At 37.8% G+C, this 22,751-nt stretch overlaps 2 protein-coding genes across 4 annotated transcripts in view; one reads left to right on the top strand and one right to left on the bottom strand.

Annotated features, from left to right (window-relative positions):
- Nucleotides 1-22,032, bottom strand: part of LOC124216126 (proton channel OtopLc) — a 28,077-nt gene extending 6,045 nt beyond the window's left edge. Inside the window, exons 1-10 of one of the 3 annotated variants that reach the window (XM_069135626.1) lie at nt 21,244-22,032; nt 20,950-21,081; nt 20,653-20,842; nt 17,757-17,964; nt 15,639-15,893; nt 15,007-15,215; nt 2,240-2,467; nt 1,531-1,733; nt 1,122-1,438; nt 104-269 (exon numbers count right to left, since the gene is read on the bottom strand). In XM_069135626.1, coding sequence (XP_068991727.1) covers nt 104-269; nt 1,122-1,438; nt 1,531-1,733; nt 2,240-2,467; nt 15,007-15,215; nt 15,639-15,725 — 1,210 coding nt within the window. In that variant the 5' untranslated portion in view covers nt 15,726-15,893; nt 17,757-17,964; nt 20,653-20,842; nt 20,950-21,081; nt 21,244-22,032. Of the gene's footprint in view, nt 1-103; nt 270-1,121; nt 1,439-1,530; nt 1,734-2,239; nt 2,468-10,705; nt 10,901-15,006; nt 15,216-15,638; nt 15,894-17,756; nt 17,965-20,652; nt 20,843-20,949 lie in introns of those variants that run through there. The other 2 variants (XM_046620281.2, XM_046620283.2) reach the window with 2 other exon arrangements.
- The window catches only part of LOC124216137 (Mitochondrial amidoxime reducing component), a 57,419-nt gene that overhangs the window by 18,550 nt on the left and 16,118 nt on the right, over nt 1-22,751 (top strand). The gene's annotated exons all lie outside the window — the stretch shown is intronic.

Here is a 22,751-nt window from a genome sequence, read left to right as displayed (position 1 = left end):
AAAGTTATGCAATGCGGATACGGAAAGGCTACAAAACTCACTTTTTTCATATCTCATGAAGGACCATTGTCTACAATGAGTAGGCAACTCTGAGAGTGCTTACCAAGTCGGTGCGATATTCGAAGCGAATTGTTTTCCGGGTCGTAAAATGTAAGGATCTCATGTTTTGTCTCTTGAACCAGTACGTTAAGCCAGACCGAAAGATTCGTGCCAATCATATGCATGAGACCGAATCGGGCGACGATGCGGTGTCGGTAGACCTTCATTTGCTAGAAGCCCCAGACATTCGGGTCGTCGTATTATTATGCATTGGTAACAACAAGCATGCGGGGAAAGGTTTCTCAATCTCTCGCGAGTGCAACGAATTCGTTTCAGCCCTGCGGTGATGGTGAATATTCTAAATATTTGCGATTGAAAAATGAGGAGGATTATCCGATTACAATCGAAGAACCACAAAATTCTGTACGAGTTGTGCACGCAGATGCACGAATCTGTGTAAAATTCGTCAACCGATTCATTCTGTCTCATTAATTCCTGCCGTTTTCCTCATCCCTGCAACGCGTGGACCCCACCACAAATTATCTCTTCCAGCAGAACACCGAGCAACATCCGCTTCCGGAGTTCCCTCTACTTTTACCCTTCGCGATAGAGTGTCCGCCACTTTCATCCCTTCGTAGTCGTTAATAATCCTCTCTGCAGACCCCAATTTTCATCGCCAGGAACCGTTACGCGCAGGGGTCGAAAAAGTTACTCGAAACTACGTTATTTCAAGCACGACTCTACGGTTCGGGAAATCGATACAGGCACGTCGGTATGGTCTTTAAATTACTATCCGAAACAGGAACGATGTTAGTTTATGTTTTGCGAGCTTGATTATGCCATTTTTTATGACCAGGCAGACCTAATAATTGTGGGGTTCATACTCAGTGTTCTCAATTAAGAGTATTCCATTTATTGGAACATCTCGCGTTGAAGGAAAGTATGGATTTCTAAAATATATCGATTGATGATATGATTTAGCGGATAGGTTGAGGTTATTCGCATGACCAAAGATGATGAATGTACATCGTAAATCCAATTTTCTCCACTTTGGATGTTGAATGGGTTGGATGGTCGCTTACCTCGTTGTTGAGAAAGATGAAGTACATTTGGATGAAGATGAACGCCATCCTAGTGGCAGGAGTCAAGGCCAGCATAATGTTGTGGCACTTGGTGTCTCTCTCAAGTTCAAAGTACTGGCCAAACTCTAACCCGGAATAAATCATGGACCCTATACCAAAAGCCACGGCACCCATCCTCAAGTAAAAGCTACCGTAGTGTTGGCTTGGCTTAACAACCGCCACGTGAGGACATCCCGTGTCCTGTATATCACAGCCTCCTCCAGCGCCACTTGAAGATTGTGAGCTATCCAAATCACAGTCGTCCTTCTGCTGTTTTTCTGTATTGATAAAGAATTATGGAACTTGGAAAAATTTCTCTTCTGGACACGTTTGGAAAATTATGATTATTTGCAGGGGATTCCGTACGCACTTGGTTTTGGTTTATTGTCCCTCAACAACATGGCGTACATGTACAGCAAGAAGACCATACTGCCGAAGTATAGGTAAAGGTAGAAAGCTTCGTAAAAAGATGGCGGAATGTAGGTGGAGATCACCTCCGCCATAGGAAAGGCAATACCCATAACCACAAGCAGCTTCCCGTAGAGCGCACTCAAGGTGGTCGCCAAAGCATCGCTGTGACATCATAAACAAGATCATCAAACGCACACATCCACTGGAATTCAGGCTCTGACCATGGAATCTTATCATTACGGATTACGCGGTGAGTCGAACTTGACACGTATTGGGATCAACGAGTCATGGAAACAAATTTATAATTTACAATATGGATTTCGAAAATCCCATGCTTACTCATGGCAAGTGAAACATTAATAATAGTTCTCGCAAACTGTAAGTGGTCACGGTCAACTGAAGTAGGATTAAGCTTCATTTTAACGTTCGTTAGGCTAGATTATCATGGTGCATATTAGAAGTATCATTCCGTCGCATTTGCTGTTATTCATCGCAGTATTAACTGTGAAATGCATAAGTCGAAATAAAATTCTTTTACAGTTTTGACCAAACTTGAGACAGTCTTTTGTACTCTACGTATACCTAGAGGAGTAACACCTAGAAACAAACGGAATTCGGAGCACCTAAATCCGCTCGACAATCACACACGTAAAATATGTTTTACTCACGCGCCGAGGTGCTTCCAATTTTTGTCATCACTGACTTCTAGGTAAGCCGGGCCCGGGTAACAAACAGCAGCAATGGGTTCTCTGGGACAGGGGATGGCCAGGGCGAATTGTTGTGGCCGATGAACTCGGGAAGGTGAGCTACTGCTGTGACGTGACAGGGTCTCCGGGGAGACGATCACTGCTGACGGAGACGCGGGCGACGGCAAAGCCGCAGGAAGTCCGGGCCAGCTGGATGGACAGAGAATTTCACATTATCAAACTTTGAACAAATTGAATTGAATTCATTGTTTCGTTTTTTTATATCCTAAAAAGAAAGGTCTCCTGGTGGCCCCCGACGATTTTGTTCATTATTTAATACGCTTGTCTTCATAAAAATCTAAGAGATGCCTACGTATTTTTTATGGGTGAAAAAAAGTTTGTAGTGGGTCAAACTGGGGACATTAAATGTTTAAAGGAGGTAAAGGAGTTCTTGTTACTCAAATTTCATACATTTGCAGTAGAAGAAATCAAATGTATTCAAATATAGCGCGATCTTTGTCACGAATAATGAAAAAATACATTTGGTTTTATTATCACATGTATGTTTCAATGATTTTCATAAGTTTTCATCGGATCAATTGTAATTTGAAGAGCGAAAAACATGCTGAACACGTGCTTATCAGTTTTTTTTTGAAAAAATCAAATCTGAGGGATGAGATATCTCTACACATCTATACACTAATAATCGGTGTTAATTCGCTATTTTTTTTTTTTGTGTTCTTCCTAGTTTATTTGTATATTTACGATTTTGAATAGTTCAAAACCAAAATCAATTTAATAACGTTTCATTGATTTTTGCCAAAAAATTCCTCCGCTAATCTTTGTAGACAATTCTTCCCACACTTTACAATACCACTGAGATTGAGATTTTGAGAGTGTTTAGAACGCTGACTATCTTTTTTATTACCCTATTCTGTTAATGTGCCGCACTTCGAATTACATTTTTGTGGGATTCACCTGCAAATATAAGCTCCAACATCATACAGTGAAAATCAATTAAAATAATGCTATACACTCTAAAAACATGAATATCAATGATTTTTAGAAGTGTCGGAAAAACTGTTACAAATAAATTAAATCTTATTTGAATAATTTTGGTATTAAATCATAAAAAATATACGTCTGAGAATAAATAAGACAAACAACAAAAGTAGATCACAATAGCATATAAATGGTGTAAAGATGTGTGGGGGCATGTCGCTCCATAATTACAATTTTTAAAAAAACTGAAAGTCACGTTTTCAGTATTTCTTAAGCTCTGTAAATCGCAGTTGGTCTGATGAAAATTTGTGAGATAGTTTTTTTTTTGTAATAGCAGTTTTGTACCTTCTATGAATTGGCTGAAACAAATTTTCTTGTCTCATCAGTTGTCAATTCAATTCTGAATCAGCGGTAGTTACAAATTTTTTAGCAATCACGATGAATCAGAGCTGTTTCCAAATAAAATTGGTAAGACATGCGGTTCTTCAAAATAAACCTAATGTTCCAAAAAGCATTTCTTTTACAATTATTCATACCGAACTGATTCTTTTCATATTAACAATAAACCTGGAAACATTTAGAACAACCTCTCGTTCAGGATTCTCGCGATAAAAGTTTTTGGTATATTGAAGAAAAAATTTTTTTTTGTTCTAATGGAGTTAGTTTCCTCTTGAGTTAGAAATTAAAAAAACATGAAAAGATGTGAATCGGTGTTAAAAAAAAAAAAAATAAATAAAGAGCGAAACAAGGATAACAGAAATTACTTTTGTTGCTTACTCGATTTTTCTACGCCGTTTCATTACCACAATTTCACCGTAGTGCACTTAAACCGAAGTGTCGTTACAAGGGATCGTCTCTGTTCTCGAGAACCGTTTTCCAAGGTAGTTCTTACTCGGTGGACACTTGGCCGTAAACTAAGCTCTTCGGATATCTCCGTAGGGGATTTGTCACGCTTTGCTATAATGTTCTCCCTAATTTCGGGGGATTGTTCTACACAACTATATTGTACTACAACCACGTTATAAATACAGGCGAACGAGTGAAACTCCTTTTAAGCAAACCGCGGAGCGTTTGAAGTTTAATTTGAAGTAATCGATAGCCACTGCCATGCCGTGAGGGTCGGATCGTTGCCGTTTACGACACAACACCCGGAAAATGCTGTTCAACTAATTCGCAATATTGCGAAAACTGATCGTCAGAATTAAGGAAACAGCTCGCGTGTTCCTGAGGCGACGATACACGCGTCTGACAAGGCTCACCTTTGTTTGGATAAACAGTATCGCGACTCAGCTCTTCGTTTCTTCCCTTTCGCATTATCCTCATTAGGGGGAGACATTTTATGAAGCTACTACATGGAAGCAGTCAGACCAGAGTGACTTCAATTTCGTGAAACATCCATTTGCTTAATTATTTTTTTCAACCTTCGTTCCATATTGTTTCGCACATCGCGCGTCGACTCGTGTGAGCGATAATTTTCAGACGAAGAAAACGCCGAAGGCAGTTTAGTAGCAGACTTTTAATTGATTTTACTCGTTAAATTAATTTTCTGATTAAAACTTGCTTTCATCTCACTTGGATATTTCACATTCAATTTTTATGTATCGTAACACGCTATGCTATACTAAATTGCAACAGGGCATTGACAATTATGTAGTGATCTTGTCAGCTTTTATTTTGGTGACGGCATAATAAAAAAATATTCAATGTTAGCTTGCAATCCAGGTCGTTAAAGTCAACGAGGTGTTCCGAAATGGATACTTTCCAAATTAACACTTGTCCATTGTACTTCCTATTTTACCCAAACGAGCACGGTGTCCATGTTTAGTGTACAATGCCCAATTGGCACTATTAATCAAACACAACGGTACTCGTTTCATTAGCATTTAACACGATCCACGGAAAGGCGAGAATGCTGTGCAGTAGGTACGGCTTGTTTTTTTTTCCTCCAATAAAAAAGGATTGAATCCTGGAAAAAGACATAACCACGAAACAAAAACGTACTATTTGGTTCAGTTTGAAAGTCGTACAATTTGTTATTAATTGCTATTTTTCTGGGTATAATTTTCTTCGACAACATAAATATACACGGATAATAATTCTCGCTCAAATTAAAAGGGTTTTAAATTTGAATCTCAGTTTCGATTCAAAAATCTTTCTTGACTTACTTTGATCAAAGCAAAACTATATCCCAAAGCGTTTTTTTTCAAATATATTTATATAAATGCTGGAATGGATCGAACGATAATATTTTTATTATATATCGATAATACCCTAGCATTTTTTCCACAAAATTACTAGAATAAATCATTTACGGGAATTTAATAACGTGTTTGATTCAAATCCATATTTCATTCACAATTACTAATTTCGAAGGAACGAGATAATTGTTTCGCCACCCGCGATTAGGATATTTTTTATCACAAAAAAAAAAAATTGGCGGACTCAAATAATCATCTGTCTCAGTGATATGCTGTCGTCAAAAACAAATGATATTTAAAGAATCAAATTAACATGTATTTTTTACTTTTTCAACTAATTTTATGAAATGTTATTACGGTAATCTTATTGAAATCATGTGTCCCTGTCACAGCACCGCAGTGCTTTACCACTGTTTAATTACATTGCTGTACGAAACTTTTTACTGTTGCTAAGAATCAAAGTACATTTTCACAACTCCGGCTTGAGTCATTCGATTCTAACAGTGGATGAAAGGATAATGGGTGGATGATGGAAACAAGTACTTGCTTAGTCATTAACTTCCAACTATCCGATCTGGCTTTAATAGGCTAGTACCAGGTTCAATTTAAAATCATCTGCAGACCAACTTACACACTGAAACCTCACTGACAAACGGCTACAGGAAGAGACCTACTAGAGTTCTGATTGATTTGTGGACGTCAAGTGTCAAGCCTGGATATCTATGATTTACTCAATATTTATAGGTGATCGTTATCTCCGACATTTTCGACGATGCATATTAATCAAGTTCGAGAAACATGAGCGCTAGTAGACGAATCAATAGACTCACGATCAGCAAAGTTTCGCCCCAACTGAAGTAATAAATTGAAAAAAGGAGCACTCTAGATAAAAAAAACCTTAAAAATTTTAATACTCACATGTATTCAATTTTCATGTTGTGAATAATAGTTCAGAGATGACGATATTTTTTAGAACAAGCAATTCAAGAGCTTCGATGAGTTTAAATTTATTCCACAAATATGGATAGATAATTCGTAATCATAGGATCGTCAAATGAGTTGCACCTATTCTTTACTAATAGACCTACATTTAAATTTTCTAAACAAACTATTATTACAATAGTTCTCTGTATAATCATTATGTTACTTGTTTGTCTACGGTTTTTAAATTCTTATACGTGTTTGATATTCTTTGGAGAAAACAGTAAACCAGATTAGAACTCATTTGAGGTACTAATGATGCTTAGAATTCGAGTACTGAAAAATTTCTGATTTTGAAAACTACGTTGAACATTATTCTATCACAGAAACACTACACGGAAAAATGTGCAAGTGCTACTTTACTTCCAAATACGTTTAATTTCGAGAGTTTTGTGTCCTTAGTTGTTTGGTAGAATCTTTTGATGTCGTTGTTATCGATTGTCTAGAAGGCGATTAAATTATTTATCGTCGTACATAATACAGTGTACTCCACGAAATTACCAACTAATCTCCAGTCATACTTTCAATCAACATTGGAAGAGTGAATCTCTTTTATCGTGGTTTGACCTATTGTTATCAAAATAATTGGCAGTTATACAATTATACTCGACATATTTTAATATAATTATCGGTAATGTGATTTATAGAAGAAAGCGACTCTAAATCATGAAAGAAATTCGCGTAATAACTCAAAAACAGTAGCTGGAAAAAAAATCTAACTTGAATAAAATCGAAAATCAATCGAATCGAGGCAATATTTTAGAACTAGTAACAAGAATATAACAAAGCGCGGAAATATAAAGATATTCATCGAAAATTTGATGTCAAGAAACTATTTTTCTAATGAAAATTATCATAGCTAAATCAAGACCGGCAATTGAGGTTTAGGGAAAACATTGTTTTTACGATATTTGTCTGGTGGATTTAACCTTTGGAAACCATTCAGAGGATCTCCAGCAATGTTATTAGAACGGATGATTGTTAACAGGAGTAAAATAATACTCCTAATATATACAAAAATGAATTTCTCCAAATTCGAATCACTATAATAATTTAGGACAAGGTTTTAGAATTAGACCAAATTGTTTTGGAATCATTTTGTTCACGGACTAGTATTCGCAAATTATTTTTAAAAAATCCAAGAAACTTTACGTTATCTTATAATTATATTGCGCAAATTTAATCGATGTTGTACCGTGCTTACAGAAATTTATTTGCATCCACTCTGAAAATAACTAATCGGAAAATCTAATTCAACGAAAACAAGTTGTAATTTTTTTAGTAGAAAATAACTCGAAAAACACTAGAATTACATAAAAAGAAAACCGTTTCATACAGTTTATTCATTTTGAGTGATCCAATTATAAAACCTTTTCTTCGTTTTTCTTTCAAATTTTCACAGTTTCATTTTTGTCACGTATTACGGACGATGTTTCAAACAGGTTAGCCACCATTATCGCAAATAACGTCATCGAAGCTTATTCACAAGGTTGTCCATCCTTTTCCCAACTTTATATCAAAAGTGTCAGACCGAATTTCTCGAAGATTCGTCGGAATCTCAGCGCCTGCAGCGACTCCCCCGTGCACAATGTCCCAATGCCACATGTACAATTTATGAAGAGTTATCTACATGTGGGTGTTATTTGTGTAATGTAGGCTCAGATGCGAGGGGATCCGGTCCGCACAATCAGCTGCCTAGAGGGGAACGCCGAGTTACGAAGTGGGCTTGATCCCTGGCTACCTAGTCGAGAACCTCGACGCAAGTCGAGCTTTCCAAAATAATCACGTGTAGCGTTTGCCTTCGCTTCATCTTCATCCCGCCTAGAGGTAGATCCTCTGCACGTACGCACGCACCTAAGTCGCGTGCAATATTGTTCCAGGTCCAGAGACACGAGACAGGCGTTGAGGGCCGAGTGGCACTTGGAGAGAACCATTGTTCACCCTTGCGCGCAGGAACGTCTCGTCCCTGCAGGTCCTTGTGTCCTTTAGAGGGCGCGGCACCTTCTCCTCTTTCCCTTCAATCTCGCCCCTTGCCTTGCTCTGCGCCCTTTACCACCGACTCGAAGGCAAACAATTTTTTTCTCCACCAGGGTTTCACATTGTTTGACCAAAGCTTCCGGGGAATGATGTGATTTATAATATTCATAGAAGTGGTTCAGTCATGTTGGCTCTTTTTCTACTTACTTTAACTTTTTTTCCATCTCGTTCGGAAGGGAGTCGTTAATATTTAACCAGGTTTTTCACGGAAGTACGCAACCTTTTGTGGGGAAATGCAAATAAAATCTGACAATTTTCTGTACGGTTTAATGGGACTTTGGATAATTTGTCTTTGAGCTTTAAAGTCGGAATGGTCAATTCGAAAACAAGCAAAAAGTTTGTTCGGGTTATTGATAACTTTGCGAAGCATCCGAGTTTTGTTACTCGAAACATGATTTGTAAATTTTTTTCACGTTCCAAAGCTCGAATAAAAGCAAGTAGCCGAATGCCAATAACGTTCTTCTTATACAGCATTTATTCAACTGTTTCATAATGTTTGATAATGGGTTACTCTCGTTTCGTTTATCCATAAATGCCAAATTTTGTTCGGAATACGTAAAAAAAAAAACCGAAACGAAAAGTTACGCCAAGTACAAAAACTTGTGCAAAATTCTTTTAGTTAATTGTTTTTTCAACTTAAAAAAATTATGTCAACCTTTTCCAAGAATCGTGCTCGGGATTAAAATGTCGTTTATTCAAATCCCGAGAAACAATTAAATGGCTGGTTGTCTATTGACTATCTGGCTTCAACTATTACAATGTTAACAAATGGGCCTCACGTAGAATTGAACCGTACAATTGAGTATCGGTAAAATATTTCTCACTCAAATTGATAAAGTTGAAGGCTTTGAGAAAAGCACAACCATCCCGATTGCCCGGGTTAATTCGAAAAGTAGCGGGCACTGTTCCAAGCTCGATTTTTGCAAATTATTCTCGATAATGGATAATGGGCGAGTTGATGAGAATAAGCCAAAAACGGCTAGAGGCAATCAGCTCGCCAATTGTCGTGTTAAGTTTCGAGGCTTGTATCGGGGGGCATGGAAGGGCGAAAAGGCCGTCTCACTCATCGTCATCGTACATCCACGAGTCCTAGTCGGCGAAGCTGTATGAATGAAGCGCAAATTGCGAGGAGACGCGCTATTTTATTTACATCCGAGTCCAGACGTCATGAGATGCTTTCCGAGCACTTCTCAAACCCATTTTAATGACGTTTCAATCCCCGATCATCACCTAGGCACGTTCAGAGTGATGATTTCAGCACACGATGTTGAAATACATTTTTTTTTTTTTTATAGAAAAATGTATTGATTCTAACAAGAGAAATTTATGTCACTGCAATAACCGATACGTTCGTCAAATCAGCGAAGTTGAATTTAGCACGCACTTTATATCCATTGATCAGTAAAAATATTTTGCAAATAACGTACATCATTTTTCGAAAAATTGCTAAGATCTCGATGATATGTATTATTAAGCATCGACTGTGTACGATGATTGTGAATATAGCTATATTAGACTATTTTGAATGAGGGCAATATTTTTATTTTTTTTTTTACTTCTGGATCAAGGTCTAAACGTTTACAGTTTCTGCCGAATTAAAAATCTCAATTCTAAGAGATGCCTTTTGCCAATTGATTATTTCCCAATTAAATGACCTGTAAACAGTATATTGTATTCCAGTTCCTTTATCAAGTTTTCAAAAATAATCGTGTAGTTCGATTTGACAGTTGGACTGGCTTCATTTTAATATAAATAATTAATTGTTTGTTTCCCCCGGAAGGAGAACCTGGAAGATTGATTTCAGTCCGAAATTTTGAAAAAAGGTACAAAAAGTTCTGATTTGTCTAATACCTGTTTTTTTGTCACCGTGGCGTTAAAGAAGGCTAATTTGAATACTCGAGGGATTTATTGCGCAAAAAAAACCTAAAGCTTAAACCCAGCACCAGCAAAGGAAGGAAAACAAAATTTCTATCAATGGAAACAGTCTTGTAGATACATTATTATATTTGCAAGATATTGCTGCGATTTTTTTGCTGTTTTTTAATTTGTACTTGCAATTGTACGTTGGAGGGCGATGGATGGAGAAGCGTGGAAGAACAACGCAGATTTTTTCACGATCTTTTTACCTCGCGAGACGATTGTTAAGATGTAATTAGTCCTTTGAGTGATTTACGGATTTTACAATAACTTGAATACTGCGACAGCAAAGTGTCGGTCGGTTTTGGCCTACCTCAACGAGGTTTCCTTGATGAGCATTGCCGTCAGTCGGATCGTCGTCCACCAATGGATAACACAACCACGGCCCTTCTGGCCAACTTCCACTCTCCGTTGTCACATAGTAGACTGGCAAGAGCGATTCGTGACGTACGCGGGTATAAATTCTCTCCGTCCTATATCGTTCCCCGGTGTAGTTTAAATCGTTCCGTGATCAATTTGCTTCCAGCTAGGTAGTGCGTTTAAGTTTTGCCAATCTTTTTAACCTGGAATACTTCCTCCATGCAGGCATTGAGAATATTATGAGTGCTTGTATCTATTCGCAGAGGCGTGCGTACTTACGTCCTGCAGCAGGTACGACACGATATTTGTTGACCATTTAACCTAGTGCATGGTATTCTACAAAGGTGAAGTATTAGTGATTTTACTTCAATTTCCATCGCTTATGTAAGAGAAGATAATTTTTTTTTTTTTTATCCGTAATAGTGTCAGATATCGGAAAAAGTAATCATTTTTATGGGGGATTTCTTACCGAGCTATATTATAACTCCATTGATTTTTCTATACAGTGTATCCGGTAAGGAGATGAAATTTTTGATTTTTGTAAAAAGTTTATTATTGTGAATGTTTCTATGATTTGATAATATTCGTATATGGAACTCATATCTAACTTTTTTTACAAAATATAATTTGTGCTGAAAAACTTCAAGAAAATTATTTGTTCTGCAGCTCGACGTTATAAAAAAATTTTCTTGTCATGATTATAAAGATCAATATTCTTTGGTACTTCTAGTTCGCTTGTAGAGAAAAACGAAGTTCGCAAAATAGAAAGAGTCGCATAAAATGTGTTCTCTTTACACGTACTATCAGTGTACGACTGATCGGCTTATAATGTGTGTTTCAATTTTTGATTAATGACCTAAAAATGTTACCCAGCGCAACTGTTTCCTTATTCAAACGAACCTGCCTTCGGTTAAAATCAATAATAAAGTAAGAAACAAGGGTTTCAATTGGTGAATAAAACTGCCCAGTCAGTTAATCCCTGTCCACCAGATGTCACTTTTGTTCAAAATAAAATACACTTCTCAATTAGTAGAACGCCATATCCGATATAACGTTTGAATTCTTTACCTGCAACGATCAATTTTGAAACACATATTTTCCCATCGGTAAATAATAACGGTTGATGAAAAAATGAGAATGACTCTCCCTGTTTGTTTCGTTAACTCTTAAAGTCGCCAAAATTTGTTTGAAACAACCTTGTATTAGGCACACGGAAGTTAGGAAGGTTTGACCGTCGCTTTGGTCGCATGATATTTCCCTTGAGAGTTACATGAAAAAATTTGATCCGTACAAAAGATTGCCGTGCGTAGTATAGGCGTATGCTTGCTTCGTAGAACGTGAACGAAGAATTTGGACTTGAATATGACGAAGTGAGCTGTATTTTGTAATTTGTTTGTTACTTTCAACAATTCACATAGTAGAGGAGATTAACGAATTTCAAAATTCGAATTCCAAACTGTTTCACAGAAAAGTAATATTGAAGTCGGAAATGGTGCTGATTTTTCAATTCTTCAAAAATGTATCAAAGTTCATCATAAAACTAAAAAATATATGACGTTCTGAACTATACACCATAGTCGTAGTCGCTATACAGTTTTTAATTATTTTCATTTATTACTATATCCTGAAAATGTTGAATATATAGTTTGACAAGTATAATCACAGTAAATTGTTAATTGTACCACATTTACTTACGATTCCATCCATTTTTGAACCCATATTTTGACAATCTTCATTTTACCAGAATGGATAAACAATGAAAAAAAAAAGTAACGATAAATAGTTTTCTGGGATCATTCTATACTAATTATATCAAAATTTTAAATATTTTATCTGAACATATAGTGGAGAATTTTTCATTTTGCAGTTTGGCCTGATTTCGCGCAACAACTCGAGTGTATACTCTCTAAATTTTGTGGATTAAAAACCGAGCCACTTCGGCAAGAGTGAAATTTTACGACAGAAAATCTAGACAAAAATATTTATAAAATCAAAGAGCTCTCTAATAAAGTTTCTCGAACAAAATTTCACCGCTGTCCAGAAAATTTTGGAATCTTTTTCAGAGAATAAAGAGTACTCCAAATTTTCTTAGGTAAAATCTTACTCCGGTCAAAGTATCTCGGTTTTTACTCTACGAGAGTGACATTTTACTTCTCCACGATGTTCGGCATTTTTCACGCGCTTTGCCCTCCGACATCATCGACTTCGGGAGGCATGCATCTCACTAGGGGTGGTGGAAAAAGGGCAACAAAATGAAACGGTAATATCGGGAGGGTAGACTACCGTTTCGCATTCAATATCCGGCGGAAATAATCAGGTGCGGTGGAAGGTGCAGAGTGGGGGTTGCTGCTCATCGTGACTGTCTCGATACGAAGCTAGAAAGACGGAATAATTGAGGATTCCAAAACCGATGCTGAATCTGCGAGAGTATCGTTTACTCGCCATTTACAGCGTTCGATAAACAAACTCAAGAAGTTGATGCAGGCAAGTATATAAAGCATCTTATCGAAGGAAGCAGAGGTGTTCCATTCCGTCGGAGGCTTTTTTCAGGGAAATTCATCGCACGAACTTAACTCCTACTCATTATAAAAGTTCACACGATAGAGTTTTACGTGCAAACATTTTTGTATTGTTATGCAGAAAATGTTTCGGTAAAATCCTTAATTATCTACAGAAATCTAAATTTTTTCAGGTACATTTACCTTTTTATGCTACAATATTGTTCTTCGCAAATTTCTTATACATACCTTCCCCTTATGCTCTGGTTCTCGCTCTCTAAAATACTCGGAATTATTTTTCATTTTTCATTTTTCTGTTGCTTTTTATTAAAGATTCACCGTTTTTCCCAAATTTGTATTCCTGTACTCATCTAAAGTATTATTTTACCGAAATCTCTTCCGAATTTCATGCACAGTTTTTGTGCAACCTTCCGACGTTGTATGTATTCAAATTTCATCCAACTCAAGCATTCCTACACCTGCGCTCTAAGCTGCGTATTTATCGATTGCTTGTGAACTTTAGTTAATGTACCAAAGAATCGTTTGGTTTTATCCAAAGTATCTGTTGCCTGTACAAATTTGTATTCATACAAATCAAATGAGTATACTTAGCAGTCAACGGTCAAACGAAAGTAATACTTTGATTCATAGGTTGAAAGGTAAAACAAAGCGATATTCAGAAACGAATAGGAATTGTAAATATTTTCAGAGAAATGTGAAGTTCATCAGAATTTCTCTGCCATTTTTCTCCACAGTGAAAGTTTATCGATTTGCGATCGTTGGAAGAACTTTAGTATTTTGTAGACTAATTGATCGAATCTCGCGGAAAAGATTTCTAACAGAGAAATATGTGTTGCTCATAGAGACCAGGTGCTGAATTCTAGCAATACCGTGTTACCATGTTTTCCAAAAATTCATCGACGAGGCAGGAAGGAGAGACAGGATTTTCGCAAGAAATAGATGCATCGGCAGATGTCCGCATGCGAAACGGTGCGGAAGAAATGGAAAGCCGAGATTTGATCAAGACGAGTTTTCACGTCTCGTTAGATGATCCGCGATTCAAATATGGATACGAAAATCAGTTCAAGCCTCAGGCTGTTCGCAATTACAGACTGAGTTGTAATCAAAATCGGGAAATCACTGCGAGACTCTTGGGTTTCTCTAGTAAGCCGAGAACCCCGCGCAGATGTAATCAAGAATCGGGCTGCTCGTCAAGAACGCATTTCGTTTACAGCTACAAGACGAAGTTTTACTCAATTCGCATAATTCTTATTCTTGATCACAGCCATAATCGATTTGTGGCTTACGAAGATAATAATTTGCTGAATACTCAATGCGCGACTAACTCGTAATAAAAACAATAAATAGTATCGTCTTTTGATTAACTATGCCGACCATCGTTCGTATCGTTTTGGTGTAAATCTCCAAGATTCGCGACACGCCAACCTTATCGTATTTTTGTTTTTATAATACGCGCATCGGGACTTTGCATTTTACCGTTTGTGAGATATGTAAAATATTTCCAAACTCGTTTCGCTAGTTCGGCAGGTTGTAAATACATTATTTATTCGCTCCTGCACACATCGAGGAGAAATATTCCGTCATTCGAGTTTGGCAAAGTTTGTTTCAGGCTTCGTTGCACAATTTTCTAAGTTCAATTCTAAGGAAAGCGCTGCGCGAATCAACCCTAAGCACTTGATTTAAATGGAAAGTGAAATGAAAATTCGAATAATGAATAAAGTGACGAAAAACTCACTCCCTTGGCTTTTCAGGATCTCCTTCGTGCGGCGTTTCATCATCTCCGTCGTTCTGCTCGGCTAATATCTCTTCCGAAACTTCTTCAGGAATGGTTGTAATGTCCTCGATTGGTGGCAGATCGTTACCATTCTCTTCGATTTGGCTGTCGGGAAGCCGATCTGAGGAATCTGCGGGGCGGGCGACTTCCTCGATGTCCGAGTCAATCCCCTGAGGAAGACAATAAGATTGTTAAGGAGAGGGTATGAATGCCTTTTCAAACTGGAATTATCTCTACCTATTCAGCTTTGATAACCTATTGTCTGAAATTCTCAACTTTGCGTGCATAAGGGATCCGTGTAGCAATCAAAGCCGATCGAGACACAAGACTTCAAGATTTCTTTCGTCTCTGTCTATGACGTAAAGAGTCAGAATTATAGTTACAACGAAAAAAGTCAAAACAAAGTTATACACCCGGTCCTTGAATCCTCGGAAATATATTATACATCTACTTAAAAAAATCTTGCCGAGCATGTTCAAATTTCTTCCCGAGCAATGTCACATTTTCGGAAACGATTTTCCCATACCTCGAACCCTGATGAATATGGAGAGTACAAAAGGATGAAATTGCCGCACTGCCTTTATTGCACATACCTGAGCAAAATCCATGTAGAAACAGTCGCGGGAATCCGAGCTACCCCGGCGAAGGCGGAGGCTTAGATCAGGAGAGCTTTCACCCATTATTCTGCAGGTACTTTTGCCCGTCGTTCACCCTCTTCGTTCTTCTACGCCACGGCGGCTTTATCTTCGTCTTCTCCTCTCTTGCACTCGGATTCCCTTATCTTCTTCCCTTTGTCTTTCGTCTCTTTGTCTCCGACTGCTACTCGAGCCTCTTATCAGAGGGATTTTCTGAAGAGGGACACGAGTTTTTAAGATACGCGCGCACGGAAGCAGCAGCCCGATTCACATATGCGTATGCAGTTTTTAGAATTTACTCATCCATACTTCAATACTGGTTTCCTAACTTAATTCGAAACAGTTGATCGGAGGAAAAAATTTTAACGCCATCATCGTTCTGTCAACTAAATTAGTTTTACGCAATCACCGTGCAGCGACTTAATTACGATAATCACTATTCAGAGTGATAAGATCAATCGACCTGAGGAAATTCAACTACGGAATTTAAATGTAAGAAAATATTACCATGCAATTTCTTTCTTTTAAGGATCAAGTATTTAGGGGATCCGAGAAAGAAAAAAAGTACATTCTTACTCAAACTGTTGACTTTTAGTCCAGTCAAATTGAAGAAAATAGGAAAAAATCTGGTAAAGAGTTGTAACTTCAAACATGGTATTTAAGGGCCTGCATGTAAACATACTAAAAGTCCTGATCCTAATCTTTGACGGTTGTGCCGGCATCTTGAGAAAAAGTTGCTCGATTTCAGTTTTCCACAGATATCTCGGTAACCGTTCATATTATCAAAATGATTGTCAGCATAAAAAAGATAGGTAATCAAATTTCCTATAAAAAATGTCGAAGAGAATAAATAACTGCTCTTCGTGCGATCGGAGTTATAGAAATTTTAAATTTGCGGTTTAACTTCGGAATCAAATATAACGATTTCTGTCCTGGATATCACAATGAATTATTTCTCTGAGCGATGGTTTTTGCTCCACCTCAATATCTTTGATGGTTCTCGAGATATATCAGACTTTGTCGCGCAACCGCGATTTACATAGCGATTTACATAGCGTTTGAATGCTTATGTCTCGAAAGTGTTTTATGATGTCAAGATCGGACAAAAATGATCATTCAGTGCAGAAAATTTTTTATGGTATCCGTCGCGAATTTTTTTATACTTAACTTCGAAGGTCTTTTCAATCCGTGCTAAAGAAAACAAAAACTTGGTTAAAAATTTCAAATTTCCGCATGCTTCTACCGAGAAAGATTTAAATTCGCAAAACTTGAAGCACACTGACAAAGCTTATACGACGTCGATTCAAAGTATCATACAAATTATTATAAAACGAATGTAACGGCAGAAATTTTTTTTATGAAAAATAAAGAAACCATGTTACAAAAAAAAAGAGAGTATTGTCGGCGAAAGATTTTGATCATACATAATGGTACTTTCAGTGATTGAAATGGTATTAAAGCGATAAAACGTACCACGAAAAATACTGTTTTTAAGAAGGTATCCTGATCGATTTCTACTTTGACGTACATATTTCCAAATATCGTAGTCCACGTACCACTTTTTGATCTTAATGATAAGTTCGTAGAATTCATACAATTTCTTTATTTCTGCCTCAAATGAAAATATGTGGAAATGTACTTATTCAGAATTGTGTACAGTTTGGGGCTGTTAAGATTTTTTTCGCGTTTGAGATGCGTGGACTTCGATATTTGAAGATGTGTACGTGAACCTCGAAATCGACCAGGGCACCTCCTTAAGGCTTGTTTCTCACTCACCCACAATCCTTAGCACGGAAGTCTGATAAAGCTACGATAGAATCTAGTATCTAATAACACGAATATCTTCATTGAATATTTCTAGTCAGAAGCTAGGCAATAAATTCTCACTCATTGATCCTGACTATATATTTTCATAGTAACCGCTTAAGCTTATCATGTGCACGTTATGTACACTTAACGACGTTAATTCTGCTGCGAAAAGGGTGTACTTTTATTTTCTAAGCAGAAGGGAGAATTCAAACCATCAACAGCAGAACGAACCCCGGGAGTGTACGTTTAATAAGCAGTTCTACACACCTCGGTCGACGTTCATGTCTAGGCGTAGTTCTGTGTCGGTTCATTGTCGTATCGATGTCGCGCTGCGTTATGCTTTCGGTGGCAGGGACACACGATGCAGGTTGTAACGCGAATGCATCAAACTGTTCAGAGCCATGTCCACAAGCTGGTTTTAGATGACAGAAGGTTCCTTCCTTCGCAAAAGCTCAATCGCGGAATTAGGCTAATGCTAAACACGACCAAGTCCAATAAATTGGAGAATCCAAGGGCGTGATCATTACGGTCGTACAATTTTAAAAACGCCGCGAGAGCTTTTTCAAGCTTTCTTTGAAAAATTGGACCAAATTTTAAGTCACGCGATTTTTCCATTTGTTTATTTATCAAATCTACTTCTACGATCTTCTCCACGGTTGACACAAGTTCAGTTCGTCGGGTAGAAGTTTATCACTTTATATGTAAACACACTGACTCTACGTTAGTTCTGGATATTTGAAGAAAGCTCGAAACAACCCGCAACGTTATTAAACTGATTTCCGATTCGAAACCATTATTTTATCTACAACAATATACGTCCTGATTTTCATCTTAATAACTCGTGCTTTCAATTACGATTAACTTGTTTATGCTTTATACAACCTTGACACAGTAGTTGCAAGTAATTCTTGCGTTAAATATCGCAGTTTACATATTTTTATTCTTCCTCGAGCGACCGTGTCCCGGTATCGAAGGGATGAGCTCCGTCCGCGATACGTGCTTTGCAAACGACTGTAAACACACTGACGTTTACACGAGCGTAAAAACGCGCGGCTACAACGTAGTTTATAGATTTACACGTGTGCGTTCTCAGTCAATGAAGCTGCGTGTCGGCGTCCCACCGTAAATCCCGTAAATCGTACCAGGTGTACCAATTATACCGTGTAAAATGCGGCAGGTTGAAAATATCTGGTATCGTACTTTTACCGCCCTCGTAATTCCTCGCTCGGACGAATCTCCGGCAACGCAACGAAATCTACGACTATTCGGGTTAAACTTGTTGATGATCGGAGCGAGGCGAGATAATCTAACGGGTAGCGCGCAGCCAGCCTCGAATCCCGATTATTTTTGCACCCCGAAGGGCGCGCGTCGCCGGCATCGACATGCGAGAAGCGAGGGTGGAATGGCCCGGGTGTTGCGACACTAGCGCCTCGACGTTCCGCCCGACCCGCCCTTCATCCCCGATGCATCAACCCCCTCAGTAACGTAGTAACGTAGTAACGTAGTAACGTAGAAACGAATGTCCCCCGTGTCCTATCAGCCTCGTATTTTCTTACTTCGGGCCCTAATACCTCGTTATTTGTCAAGTTTGTTCAGACGTCAGATGTACCGGAAATTTCTTGCCCAATATTTACGATCGTTTCACTGAGAGAAGTTTTTAGTTTTTCTTACCGCTCGGTCCTTGACTATTTTCATTTTTTACCACGAGGGAAAAATATAGTTCTAGGTAGAAAATGAAAATTAGTTTTATAGCCGTTACCGGAAAGTCTAGTATCTCTTACTATTCTTTTTCATTACGATTACGCTGTTGCTACATTTTCTAGCAACTGTTGCGAATATTTAATGCTCGTGCAAGAATAAATTGACGTTAAGGCCTAAAGTTAATAACGCACGACGTTTTTACCCAATTGTTGTGTTCGTAAGCTGCGAAGGTCTGATAAGAATATGAACATAGGAAAAATTGGAATTTTGAATTAAAGCTTCGATATCGATGCTTCGTTTTAAATGTAGTAGATTCAATTTATTTAGGAGACTAGGTTCTAAAATTTTACTTGAACACTTTTTTTCATTATCTCTACATCGTTAAATATTAAATTTCTCCGATAATGGCGATATCGAAGCGACTACTAAAAAGAAAAAGAAAATCTGCTGCGGTGACTGTAGAAAACAGTCTTCTCAACGAAACGACCCATTATAGAGTGAAATCAAACGAAACTTTTAAATTTTTTATCATATTGATGCAATTTGAAATGAAACACCGATATCCATGCTTTTATTCATAATTCCAGGTTCTTCTATTTCTACTTATATATTTTTCAACAGACGCTTATGGCTTACGAATGCAGCGATCAGGTAAATACTTCATTTACGATTATCCCGTGACGGAACTATAAATAGTACAGATTCATGACCAATGGAACCTTCTCGAATCGCAGCTACGTACTTGATTTGTCTTGAAAAATTCTCCACTACTATTTTATCTTCAATCCATCACAATTAATTCTTTTGTATACGAGCAAGGAATAGAGTATTGAAGAAAAAATTCTTGTTCTTCAAGGGGTATAAATTGCGCCTAGTAACTTTGTAAACGTAGTCATGATCGGGTTGCGTTTAGGTGCAGGTTTCGCGAACCAGTTTCATCCGGGTAGCTGAAGAGACGCCCGAACGAGGTGGGAAAAAATCAGTAAAGAATCCGCAAATGTGATCTGCAGGCATTCGGCTATCCACAGTTCCGTAACCATGGCAACTGCGGGCTTCTCGATTCCGCGCCCGTGTAAGACGACATCGTCTCACGGGATGTCCAATTGCTCCAACTTGGAAGGAAGTTCGGGCTTTCCCGACTTCTACCGAGATCCGCGAGATGAGGGTGAAAATACAATATATTCCGTCGCCATAATCCGTACAGGTATCGTCTGGCTTTCGAGACCGACAGACTCGGAATCTTACAAACGACCGATAAAGGGTTGTGACCAATCACCGTTAACAATGCCTCGTCATTCACGGAAGTCAGTTTCAACCCGTTAATCACGGGCCGTTATTAACAAGACATTCCGTTCTTAATATCTCCTTGCAAAATTTATCGAACATTTATTACCACCACGAGCTCGTGCACGCTTTACACGTTACTTAAAATTTTTCATTCGTATTGTTGTTTACTCTTTACATTTCGTTTGAGAAAATCCTGCAGTCAAGATTCATTTTGAGGTGATAGAGTGACTGGTCAGCCCGTCCGCTAGCTTCGTTTTCGGATCGAATCTTGTGGCTCGGGGTTTTCTAGAGCCGATCCTGACTCGAGCTGGCTGCATTCAGGCATGCGCCTCGGAGATGTTGAAGTCTGCAAGCAGCAAGGGTGGCTGCTCCGTTGCCGCGTTCGGCGGAAAAAGAAAAGGGCAAAAGAAAATGCGTTTAATGGTGCGGAACAGCTCGCGCAAACGGTAAATTGTGAGGATAGATTAGGTACCTGACAGCCCGGCATGGCAGGGCAAAAGCAGCGCGGATTTGCGATTCTAGTTTCAGGTCGATAAATTGACGCCGCTGCACCAGAGATAAGGCCAATGATCACATTCTCGTACCGCGACAAGCATCTACGTATCTGTATGAAATTTACTATAAATTTTATATATTTAATATATTTGTACATCACCCGCAGAGTAAACGAATAAAATATACGATACGCTACACTTGACAAGTGTAACGTGTGGCGTCTTTTAGGAAATTTTTGACGTTCGTTATTGGATGAATTGTATTGTTTCACCTCGACAGTCCTAAGTTGATTATTCCAATGCACAAACGTCAATGAAGATTCGAAGCTCGGAAATCATTTCGAAACTTTTCCTTTTAAATCGTGATACACCATGAGAAGGATCAAATTGATCTCGTGTGCTGTCCTGTGGGTATATTTACGTTCATGGTACACAGTTGTTAACAGAAACATAACATTGAGGAATTAACATACCGTGGTATCGCTTCCAGAGCTTGGAGCTTCCTTAAAGCTCAACAAGTCGTAAATGCGTGCATCGATTTTCAAACCTGCGCGATACCGATACTACCGGAAGGCTTATTGTAAGCTCATTTTTACCTACGAATAATTTTACAACACAGTGCTTGAGTATTCAGGACAAAAGATCTTGACAACAATATTGTCCTGCAACAATACATTCAGGTTTATAGTGAAACTGAGAATGCTATTTTCGCTCGGAACATTTTTCAAGAAATGGTGTAAATGATAGGGTGATAAACAATGTATCGATAGTTGGATTTATAGTAGGTTTAGCTATTTCATAGAACAGAGCAATTCGATGCAACAAAAGCAAAATACGAGCCAAATTCAAGTAATCACGGTATATAAAATTCTGCAATCCCGATTGCTTGTTATGTTATTGTTGCATACCGAAAGTTGATGGTGAATGTCACCGTGAGGTGGTACTCCAGCCATTTCTGATACAATACAATACAATATCAATTTATGCGATTAAAGTATCAATTATCATCATTGTCTTATTTACTGAGTTCCTACTTGATATAATAAATGAGAGATTAATGAGTATTTTTACCTGAAATTGATAAATTTTTTGAATGAAATTATAAATTATCAAGAAACTTTTTCGCTATTAAGACGACATACTGAAATTTACGAAATTTTGATTTCACATGCTCACTTTAAAATAAAAAAAAAAAAAAAAAACGAAAAACAATCGATTGATTTTTACGGATTCAATCGGGCCGTGTTCCGTAACCGTGTAAGAATAATCACCGTCGTATCAATAATAACAGAGAATTAAAATTTATTTATTGAAACATGTATTGGACAAAATTTAATCTCCAACATAACTCGATCTAAGTTTATAACTTTACCAATATGGAACAATGTCAGGCAGAAAAATCCAATATCTCGAAGCCAACAGACTGAAGCAAAATTAAAATATGACCTAAGACCGGACTATTACTCACGATTTCTTTTCGTTCTTTAACTGAATCTTCGCAAGTAATTGAGAAATTTTCATCGCCTATTACGGCTGCTACCTTTTTCACCGTTTATGTCAGTTTTCTGGAACATGGCAATAGGCTTAGTTTCAACAGAAGTGATAGATAATGTCATTGTGTGTGAGTTTATAACAAAAAATTGCGATAATTTTTTATAGCGTACTTATAGTAAGTTCCTCCGCGATGATGTTTTAGGTATGCACGTATTTATTTATTTATATGAGAAATACTGATTCATTTCAAATTATTGTTTTTCATTTCTATTTTTTGTCCCCAACA

The sequence above is a fragment of the Neodiprion pinetum genome, chromosome 4 (genome assembly GCF_021155775.2).
Source record: "Neodiprion pinetum isolate iyNeoPine1 chromosome 4, iyNeoPine1.2, whole genome shotgun sequence".
NCBI lineage: Eukaryota > Metazoa > Arthropoda > Insecta > Hymenoptera > Diprionidae > Neodiprion > Neodiprion pinetum.
Note: the sequence above shows the minus strand (reverse complement) of the source record. Positions and strands in the feature narration are given on the sequence as shown.